The sequence below is a fragment of the Carlito syrichta genome, unplaced genomic scaffold (genome assembly GCF_000164805.1).
Source record: "Carlito syrichta isolate Samal-C Ts95f unplaced genomic scaffold, Tarsius_syrichta-2.0.1 Scaffold316772, whole genome shotgun sequence".
NCBI lineage: Eukaryota > Metazoa > Chordata > Mammalia > Primates > Tarsiidae > Carlito > Carlito syrichta.
The window spans coordinates 39,915-50,802 of NW_007260868.1; the positions used below are offsets into that span (position 1 = coordinate 39,915).

The 10,888-nt window shown below is 44.3% G+C and overlaps 1 protein-coding gene across 1 annotated transcript in view; it reads left to right on the forward strand.

Moving 5' to 3' along the window:
- Nucleotides 1-3,581, forward strand: part of LOC103277244 (DNA polymerase theta-like) — a gene marked incomplete at its 5' end in the record, with an annotated part of 40,641 nt that extends 37,060 nt beyond the window's left edge. The window contains 3 exons of the mRNA XM_021707346.1: nt 2,406-2,521; nt 2,990-3,097; nt 3,408-3,581. Coding sequence (XP_021563021.1) covers nt 2,406-2,521; nt 2,990-3,097; nt 3,408-3,581 — 398 coding nt within the window. The remainder of the gene's footprint in view (nt 1-2,405; nt 2,522-2,989; nt 3,098-3,407) is intronic.
- Nucleotides 3,582-10,888: the final 7,307 nt, after the last annotated feature.

Genomic DNA, 10,888 nt, shown 5'->3' on the forward strand with positions numbered 1-10,888 from the left:
CAAAATATTTTCTCCAAGTTCTCTCCTTAATACAAGGGTACATTATTTCTTGTTCTAACAAGTATAGAGAACATCCCCTTTTTCTCTTCTGTCACATGTCTATACTGATGCTTTAAGTGCCATTTCACCACACAGAGATTATCAACTCATGACAGTAGGCATATTTAAAATTTTTTCCTGGGAAGAAATTAAGATGATTTGGGGCCAACAAGAGGAAGAACAGGCTGCTGGAGAGGGCAGAGAGGTAGCTGTCAGCTGTTGAGGATGGGGTTTGCTGTTTCTAGAAGGGCATACACCTAGGCTATAGAGAATAATGCAGCCAGTTTTAGATATAGAGATGTTCACTTACATGCAGAAGTACATAGATTAAAAAGTTCAAGTTGGGTGTGGTGACTCACTCCTGTAATTCCAGCACTTTGGGAGGCAGAGGTGAGAGGATTGCCTGAGCCCAGGGGTTTGAGACCTGTCTGAGCAATATGGCAAGACCTCATGTCTACAATAAATCAAGAAAAATTAGCTAGGTGTGGTGGTGCATGCCTGTAATCCCAACACTTTGGGAGGTGAAGGTGAGGAGATCGCCTGAGCCCATGGGTTCAGGACCAGCTTGAGTAATATGGCAAGACCTTGTCTCTACAATAAATCAAAAAATTAGCCGCACATGGTGGTGCTCACCTGTGGTTTCAGCTACTTGGAAGGTTGAGGCAGAAGGATCGCCTGAGCCCAGCAGGTTGAGACTGTGGTGGTCATGAGCATGCCACTGCACTCCAGCCTGGGTGACAGAGTGAGATTCTGACTCGAAAAAAAATAAGTTCATTTGCTTATTAAATGTGGCTTGTTAATCTTACTGTCTTCCACCCCTCTCAACATATCTCAGGCTGCTCATTCATTTTGAGTGTGGGGATATGTGTACACACACACACACACACACACACACACACACTCACACACACACACACACACACACACACGGTCTTTAATATTTATGGAGAGAGAATGTACAATCAGACTTGTTTGGGGACTAACACTGTGCTATGTGCTTTGGAGAATTTAGAAGTAAAGGTTATCAACCTGTGTTTGAATTTAAAACCTACGTAAGAAAGAAGGGAAAGATATGCTACCTGATTGAGATGCTTGTGTTACCTCTACACAGCAGAGTGATGAGTGTCAGAGTGAGGATGTGGGTGGACAGTAACAGCTCCACAAGTGAGTGTGAAGCATCATGGGTCTGCCACTGAGGAGGACGTCCTGGGCTGACGCCGGGCAGAGGCAGGGTAGGCCAGTGGATCGGAGGGAGGTGAGCCTAGGGAAGCAGACTACATGGCGCAAGAGGATCACAGCATTCTGGGTCAGAAACCAGGCAACTGGGGAAAATCAAGAGGACCAAGTGTGGGCCTCAGAAAGCAGAAGAACTAGAGCATTTAGATGGCAGCACTGTGAGCCAAGTGGGCCTGACGGGGCAGGCCACTTCACCGCACCACGGGCACATGAAGGGCTCCACAGCTCCTGTGTGGCAGCAGCCTGCGGCAGCCTCTGCTGCCCTGGGAGCCACCTCTGAGCAAACTTGAGCTGCAGACAGTGACAGTGAGCAGCTGTTTCTGAGGGCGCTGGATCTCGTGCTGGGCCTGAAGGCAAAGCTGGGAGTTGGGCTGGCAGAAAGGAGGCCTGCTGTGACAGCGGGCGGGCCAGGCGAGGCAGGCGCTCAGCGGGTGTCCGTGTGAGCTCTGCCTGGTGCTCACAGGGCGTCGACTCACCACTAGGCCCACCTGGTTAGGAAATGGTGACTAAGTCATGGACGCTTTGGAGTCGTGCATTCTGAGAGTCTACTGAAAGGTATGCTCATCTCCACAGAAAATTCATGTAGACTCTGGCACCTAACCTCACCAGAGTTGCACACACTCTGAAGCCCACATTTGGACCCTAGGTTTGGAATTACTTGTCTAGAGTGTATGGCCCAATTGGGGAAGCCAAAGTTCTGCCATGGAGACACTTCCTGCCATGAAAAGACATTGACAATGTCCCCCTTATAAAACATTGGCTAGCAATACTAGTTCATGTTCCTGAGGTGGGACCCAGGCTCCATTCCACCCCGGCGCTATTACTTAGTGACAGTGGGGGACTCCGTGGAAAGAGAAAATATTAGTTGCTTGTGAGAAATAAGTTAGACTAAGATTTGGAGCTGAGTTTTTCACACCCCGTTTACTGACTTCTTTGTTAGACTTTTTTTTCTGGGAGGGAGGTTGGTGGACACTTGTGTTTCTCTGATGTGTAGGTAGACAGCAACCAGCAAGTAGTTATTTTCCAGATAGTTCTAAATTAAAATTCCCCAGGGTGTCTCAAAAATCTCTAAAAAACATTCTCCTATGCACAGTGACATGCTGGTCGGTTTTGCTTCTTTCTTGGGGTAGGTTTGTTGTCCAAGAGAAAGCTGCAGGGAATGTTCTGCCCAATGAGAGGAGGCTTCTTCATCCTTCAGCTGCATGATGAGCTCTTATACGAAGTGGCCGAGGAGGATGCTGTGCAGGTACCACTGCTTCTGCCCGTTCCCTTCGAAGCCAAGGCTCGCTGGGCCAGGCTGGCAGCCAGGCTGGCAGCGCTCTTTCCGAGGCTTGAGGGCTGTGGAGCCCTACCCCAGCCCCAGGGTGGCTGCATGAATGCCGAGTCCTGTATGCATGTAGAAAAGGAGCCAAGCATGCTGTTTTACACTCATTCTTATATTCCTGATGCAGAGATGTTTTTGTGTGGGAGAAATTAGACAAGACTTTGGAGTCTTGCCCTGAATGTTCCAAGCTCCAAGAGTTCCAGCAAATTTGCTAGAAGCCCCTGCTCACCAGCGAAGAGCAGTTTGAGATGTGTGGCTTTTTTCTGACTTCATGTTTTAAGCCCCATTGGATGAAGTGCTCCGTCTGGCTTCTTGCCTTCTCCAGCGGGTGGTTGGGAAGCCTTCTTTGATTGGGCAGAGATTTTGTTAACCTCATTTTTTGTTTGGTAGGTGGCTCAGATTGTCAAGAATGAAATGGAAAATGCCATGAAACTTTCTGTGAAACTGCAAGTGAAAGTGAAAATTGGTGCTAGCTGGGGAGAGCTGAAGGACTTTGATGTGTGACTGAGCGGTTGATGGAGTTGTCTCTGGTCACCTGGGAAGAACAGAGGCTGCCCTGTCACCTACTTCAGGAAAACAAACCCTCGAGTCTTGATGGACGTGAGATAGTGATTCCACAGGGAGACTTTCCAAATGTGTATCAGATCCATTCTCTGTAGCATCAGAAAACGTTTTTGGGGTGGGGAAAGTTGAAATACCAAGTATAATGATTATTTTCACTCTCAAAGAGTATCTGCAAATGTGCCTTTATTTATAATTAATGTGGCTTTAAACATGTTCAGAACAGATGCTTAAAATATGCACTTAGCGCTTCGGGTCCTTGTGTGTCTGGTTGAGCCTGAAGAAAATGGAGCTGCTGGCCGGCGGCCTCTTCGGCTGTTGGGGTGAGACGCTGGTGGCCCACGGGAGCCTCGGGCAGATGAGGACGCGGTTTCACTTACGCCCCACACTGGGATTTTTCTCCTCTCCCATATTAACTTAAGACTATTGAAATAGTATTTTAAAACAGCACTAACTAATAAATTATGAATTCAATAAAGTGGTGAGACTTGGTATGGATGGAATCTTGGAATGAATTTTTGTGAAGTGTTATTTCTTGTTTCTTTTTCCTCCCTAATTCATACAATGAAAGTATTTGGGATACTTATGTGTATAAGATAAGCTATGCCTCTTCAAGAAGTATCCTGTTCTGTAAGAGCAGAAGTTTTTATTACAGTTAAATATAATTCTACCAGAGAAGGAAAATATCCCCTGATCAGTCCCTTGGCGCCTCTTTCTGTGTTTGTGGCTTGGTGAGAATACCATGCTAAAAAGACTGTGCTTTGTAACCTGATCAGAGGTGTAGAGCTGACCTTTGGCTGTTGAAATAAAATTAATTTATGAGAAACTTTATGTCCGTTTAATTTTTTTAAAATTGTATTGGTTCTAGGAGTATCAAAAACCTGTGTTCCTTATTTACAACGAGAATATAGGAAGTGCGTATTATATTGTTAATCAGTTCTCAGAAGAGCTCTTTTATATCTATTAATCAGGATAAAGAAAAAGATAATTTAAGCTTTATAAGTAAAGCACAATGCATTATTAGTAGTTGAGTATTAATGCATAAGAGAGCTTGTTTTCCAGGTGGAGGAGACTGGGCAGAAGATGTCAAAGACAAGAGGAAGACGTGCAATTATTTCTTGAGTTTTTCCATATTCACCTGTACCATGTTTCTCAAAAGGTCGTAGTGCTGTCGGTATTCTGGTGGGCTTGAGAAAGCTCCATTTACCTGTGAATGTTCTTCCAGTATGAGGGCAAACACAAGTCTCCTCTACCTCACGCTCTGCAGCCATGGCCCTGCGTGGGGACACATGTGTTTTCTCATCCTCTGACCTATCAGCTGGGCTCACAACCGGCAGTCCCAGCTCTGCATGACTCAGAAGAGCACAAATTCCAGCTACTGTGGTTTACTTAATAACCCGAGTCCCTCTACAACACAATTTAGATTTCAGTTAATGGAAGAGAAGAACTGCGGATAACCACATAAAAGTCAAACTTCGCTGGTAGCTCTTCAAGCCACAGATCACTATGTAAATAACAGATGAAATTGTAACTGTTATATTACATGGCAAAAGGAACTTTGTGGATGTGATTAAGTCAGAGATCCCGAGACGAGAGGTGACCCTGGACTATCTGGGTGGCTGCAATGTAGTCACCAGAGTCTTTATAAGAGGTAAGCAGATGGTCAGAGCCGGAGGAGATGTGACAACAGAAACAGAGGTTTGAAGATGTTACAGTGTTGGCTTCCGAGACAGAAGAAGGGGCCATGAGCCAAGGAATGTAGGAGACCTCTAACAACTGGAAAAGGCAAGGAAATGGATTCTCCCCTGGAGCCTACAGAAGGGATGTAGCCCTGCCAACACCTTGATTTTCGCCTAGTTAAGCCCATTTGGACTTCTGACCTTCAGAACCATAAGACAATCATTTGTGTTGTTTTGAGACAGTACCTTTGTGATAATTGGTTCTACAGTCATAGGAGATTAATACGAGACTAATTGCATCGCTTCTCTCAAAGTGTGCTCGTGATTGGTTGCTGCACATCTGGTGGTGTTCATTTTATGAATAGACAGCAAAGCATAGCTGTCTCCATGCCTCCTGTTTTGATTACAAAAATGGGTAATCAAAAGTGGAAATTGACTAATAACAAAGTGCACCAGAGGAACAAAACATGACAACACTGGAAGTGGAATTCAAATTGAACATATACGGAATTCCTGAAGAACTAGCTGGCTGTGGAGGTGCTGATGCTGCTGCTGTTTGAGAAACTCTAGATACACACCCTGAAGAACAGCCAAGGCCAAATCATCAACATAAATGAGGAAAATAGTTGTGACAGATGGATAAAGATGTCCCAGAAGAAGAGACGCCTGCAAAAAGCTTCGTTATTTATTAATTTATAAATTTAATTCCAATGAAAATCTTGGCAGAATCTTTAATATTTTTAGATAGACAATGTCCTAAAGTTTGGAGGAAAAATTATCAATACCAAACTTGAAAAATGACAAAGATATTGACAGCTATTAGGACATAGTATAAAGATAACATTTAACAGTTCAATAAGGGCCTAGAAATAGAGCACTAGAACAGGCTAAACAACTTAGAAAACAGGCTCGGTGACTTGCGCCTGTGGTCCCAGCATTTTGAGAGGCAGAGACAAGAGGATTGCCTGAGTCCAGGGGTTCGAGACCAGCCTGGGCAACATGGCAAGACCTGGTCTCTACAGTAAACCAAAAAATTAACCAGGTGTGGTGTGTGCCTGTGATTCCAGCTGCTTGGGAGGCTGAGTCAGAAGGATCATCTGAGCCCTGGAGGTTGAGGCTGCAGTGGCTGTAAGCCTGGGTAACAGAGTGAGACTCCAACTCAAAAAAAAAAAAATTGGCAGACTTGTACCTATATGGGAAATGATTAAAATGTCATTTCAAATTAGTGGTGAAAAGATGGGTTGTAGTGGCCAGTTATAAAACTATCAAGCTAGGTCCCTATCAAACATTCATCAAAAGATGGATTAAAAGCCTAAATATTTACAAGAAAACTATGAAAGTAAGGAAAATATGAGAATGCTTATGGCTTTATAGAAGTAGAAGCCTTCTTTAAAACAAAGTACAAAAAAAAAAGGTTGAAGATGATAAAATTTGACTACATTACAAAGAAAAATCCCCAGTATGAAAAGTGACATCAATAAAGTCAAATCATGGAAGACACTGAACAGTCGCTCCTAGGGGCTCAGGCATGACAGCAGATCCTAAAGGCGCCCGTGGCCGAGTTGAGGCTGAGTTAGCTGGCAGTGACCACAGGGCGGTGCACAGAACGAGCAAACCACACGTTCACCAAGTGTGCTTCACCAGAAAGTACAAGTTGCACCACGGTCAGGACAGACCAGCCACCGTTGCAGAGGGAGTCCCGGAAGCAAGATGGCACCGGCGCCCCCTTCCCTCGCTGTGAGGTCATGTAAAGCTTCCTCGAAACCTGGAAGCCAGTCTTGCAAGGAAGAGGAGGGAGAGAATGTCTACACAACTGTTCCGGAAGACTCAAAGGCAAAGAAGAATCAGTTATGGAAAATAAGCGACATGAGTTTGCGGACTGCCAGTACCAATCACCAGTAGCTAAATAACCTGTCACAGAGTCTGACTCCATCTTTGGAGGTTTCCCCTCAAGTGTCAAGCCTCACTTCTCCCACCTCCTGTTCTGTCCACATCTAGGTGAGCTGGAAGGAAACCTAGATGCTCCCTTGGGTGCCAGCAGGACTTTCAAACTGTGTAAGCCCCTCCTTGCAAACCCTGGCCCGCTCCTAACCACAATAAAAGCCCCACACCAGTCTCTTTTCCTTGATCTCTCAAGCCACTGTGCTCTCTCCAGAAAGCCTCACCGTATGGGAATAAACCTCCCCGTCTGCTCTTGGGGTGGATGAAGTGTCATCAGTCTCCACATCCGAAACCAAGTTTCTTGGAGGGGAGGGATGTCTAGCCTGTTTCTCTAGGGTGACCACAATACAACTAGTTAGAAAGAAAAATAGTCAAAAATTATGAACGGACAAGTCACAGAAGAGGAAGTGAGACTGTTTCATTAAACCCAGCAAGTTATTAAATTTCATTCGTAATCAGAAAAATTCCAATGAAAACATTTTCACCTTTCATATTGTGAAAAAAGATTAAGATTTGAGAATGAAAGATAAAGGGCACAGTAATTCTTGTACACTGGTGGAAAGATAGTTTAATTAGCAACATCAAGATTTAAATGAGCATGCCTTTTGATTTAGCACTTCTACTTTTAACATCTTCCTTAGACAAACACTTGCACATATACAGAACATGTGCAAAGGTTCACTGCAGTTTTGTTTGTAATATCAAAATGGAAAAGATCTAAATACTCGTCAAGGATGGTAACGGGTTATAGCTCACTGACACCATGGGATAATAAGATTTAAGAATGAGTGACAGGTGCTGGATATAGTAGGGACATGAACGAGCACATTGCAACATAGAGAAGTGTTTGGAAAGAAATACAACATGCTACTAGTTGACTAATTTGGATAAGGGTAGGAGGTGACCAAGAGAAACATTCCCTTTATTTTGTCTAAATGTATGGTTATTACAAATAACCATTCGTGTATTATTTGTGCAGTTAAAACACATTTTAAATGGTTGGATGCCCAAAACAACCAACAGCCCACAAAACTTTTTTTTTTTTGAGTCATGGTCTCATTCTGTCCCCTAGGCTGGAGTGCAGTGGCATGGTCACAACGATCAGGGCTCACCACAGCCTCAATCTCCTGGGCTCAGGCGATCCTTCTGCTTCAACCTCCCGAGTAGTTAGGACTACAGGCATGTGCCACCATGCCCAGCTAATTTGTCTATTTTTTACAGCAGAGATGAGGGCTCACTGTGTTGCTCAGGCCGGGCTCAATCAATCCTCCTGGCTCAGCCTCCCAAAATACGAGCCACTGAACCCTTCACAAAACTATTTTTAAGTCATAAACAGTTATCCATTTGCTATTAAAGGTAGATGACAATGTCATTTGAATGCGTGTAATTCAACAAAATAGGAAATTTTTACTTTTATAATTTTATTTTGAGATAATTTAAACCCAAATAAAAGTTTCAAGAATAGTACAAAGAATCCCAGTCAAGTGGGAAATCACTCTCAAGTTTTGTTAATTCCTCCAATTATGTAATTCATAGCCAAAGGGTTCAATCCAAAATCAAGAGCTGCAGTCTGCTGTCATGTCTCTTCAGTCTCCTTACATTTGGAACATCCATCTTTCCCTGACCTTCATGGCATTGACAATTATGAATATCGGGCAATCCTTTTGTAGACTGTCATTCACTTTTGCTTTGGCCACTATTTCTTCATGATTAAACCTGGGTTGTGCATTTTTGTCAAGAATATGGCAGAGGTGATGCTGTGTTCTCACTACATCATGGCAGGTGATGTTGATTTGTCCCATTGCTGGTGGTGGTAACTTTGATACCTGATTCAGATGGTGTCTGCCAGGTTTCTCTAGCGTAAAATTATATCTTTTCCTTATGAATAAAGATTTGTGAAGATACTTTGAGACTATGTAAATATATTCCTTCGTTCCACTTAACCGTACTAGTTTTAGCATCCACTGGTATTTTTTGCCCAAATTATTACTACAATGGTTGCCAAATGATAATTGAAAAATCCATCTACATTAATTGGTTGATGTTCTTTTGTAAGAAAGCTTTCTCTTTCCCGTTTTTACTTATTTCAGTGTGGGTCAGGGGATCCCTGTTGTATTCAATTACTATCATTACTTTTTTTTTTTTTTGCTCTGTTGCCCAGGCTGGAGTGCAGTGGCACGCTCATGGCCACCACAACCTCGACCTGCTGGGCTCGGGTGATCCTTCCGCCTCAGCCTTCCAGGTAGCTGGAACCACAGGCATGTGCCACCACGCCTGGCTGATTTTTTGATTTATTGTAGAGATGAGCGCTCGTCAAGTTGCTCAGGCTGGTCTCGAACCCTTGAGATCAGGCAATCCTCTCGCCTCCACCTCCCAATGCTGGGATTACAGGCTTGAGCCACCGCGCCTGGTTTATCATTACTTTTGAAGCTCAAATAATCTCCGATTTGACCTACATAGGCTTCAAGCTGGTTTCTGTGCCCTTTTGACATGTTCCCATCATTCTTTGAATACTTCATTTTCTGGCACAAAAATATGGTCCAGCCTCGAAAGCAGCCATTTCTTCAAGGAGCTCCAGTTCCTTTTAGGTGAGAATAATGATTAGAAATCAAAATCCAGGTACTAGTTGTGCTCATTGCTCCTGGCAGGTTGTTCTCAGTCCTCTGTGTTCAGAATTAGGAAACATATGTACAATACACATGTGAACACACACACATGCACACAGAACACACATACACAACCCTTTACATCACATACATATGTATGTAGCGTGTATAGTTATATCTATATCTGTGTCTATGTATCTCTGTACACAATAGATACTGATATAGCTGTATAGAGGATTCACACTGACAGCTCATTATAATCCAGTACGACAGGGTTTCTTCTCGCTCTCCCTTGTAATTGTACTCAGTCCTTCTTAAGTGAGAAGCCTGGCTCCCATTTTCTCAAAACACTTAGTTGTTCATTCCACCACAGGTAGCCGATCTCCTGACCCCCCAGGACTGCCTCCTGCCCTGCTCCAGTGTCGCCCTCACACACAATCACTGGCCCACCCAAGGGCTGACCCTGCCACCTCCTGCCAGCTCCTCCCCTCCACCTGCTCCTCTCACCCCGCTCCAGTCCAGTTCTGGTAGGGGCTGCTGTCACCAACCTGCTTGAGATAGTGGTTGACTTTTGAACTGGATGAATGAACAGAAAGAGAGGAGGAGAGAGAGGAGGGGAAAGCAGGAAGTAGAGGCAGGGAGAGGGAGGTAGGGAGGGAGGGAAGGAAGTCAAATGGGTATTTTGAATATTAAATGCAGCTATCTGAAATTTGAGTGTTTGTCATTCAAAAGTGAGCATGGAGGCTGGGTGCAGTGGCTCACGTCTGTAATTCCAACACTCTGGGAAGCTGAGGCAGGAGGATTGCTTGAGCCCAGGAATCTGAGGCCAGCCTGGGCAACATAGCAAGACCCCATCTCTTAAAAAAAAAAATTAGCCAGGTGTGGTGGTGCACCAGTAGTCCCAGTTACTTGGGGACGCTGAGGTGGAAGGATCGCCTGAGTCCAGGAGGTCAAGGCTGTGGTGAGCTATAACTGTGCCACTGCACTCTAGATTGGGTGACAGAGTGAGACCCCCAGGTCTAGATAAATAAAAGAGGAGGTTAATGGAGCCTTTTGAGAAAATTCTGAAGGGGGATGTATTAAGTGTCTAAAAAATGCTTACCCTAGGGCTGATTGGTTGCTTTTTCAATTTTTGTATGAAACCAAAACTAGGAGAAAAAAAGTGTGTGAAAAGTTTTTCTGACATAATTAGGATTTTTCCTAATTAAAAAGTTTTTCTGACATAATTAGGATTTTTCCGTTGATTAAGACAAGAGTGTAGATCAATATGAGGAAAATGCCTGAAGAGGAACTGCAGCCTGTAATCCCGTGCTTTGGGAGGTTGATGTGAGTGGATTGCCTGAGCCCGCGGGTACAATAAATCAAAAAATTAGCCGGGCATAGTGGTGCGTGCCTGTAGTTCCAGCTACTTGGAAGGCTGAGGCGGAAGGATCGCCGGAGCCCAGCAGGTCGAGGCTGTGGTGGCCGGGAGCGGCCACTGCACTCCAGTCTGGGTGACAGAG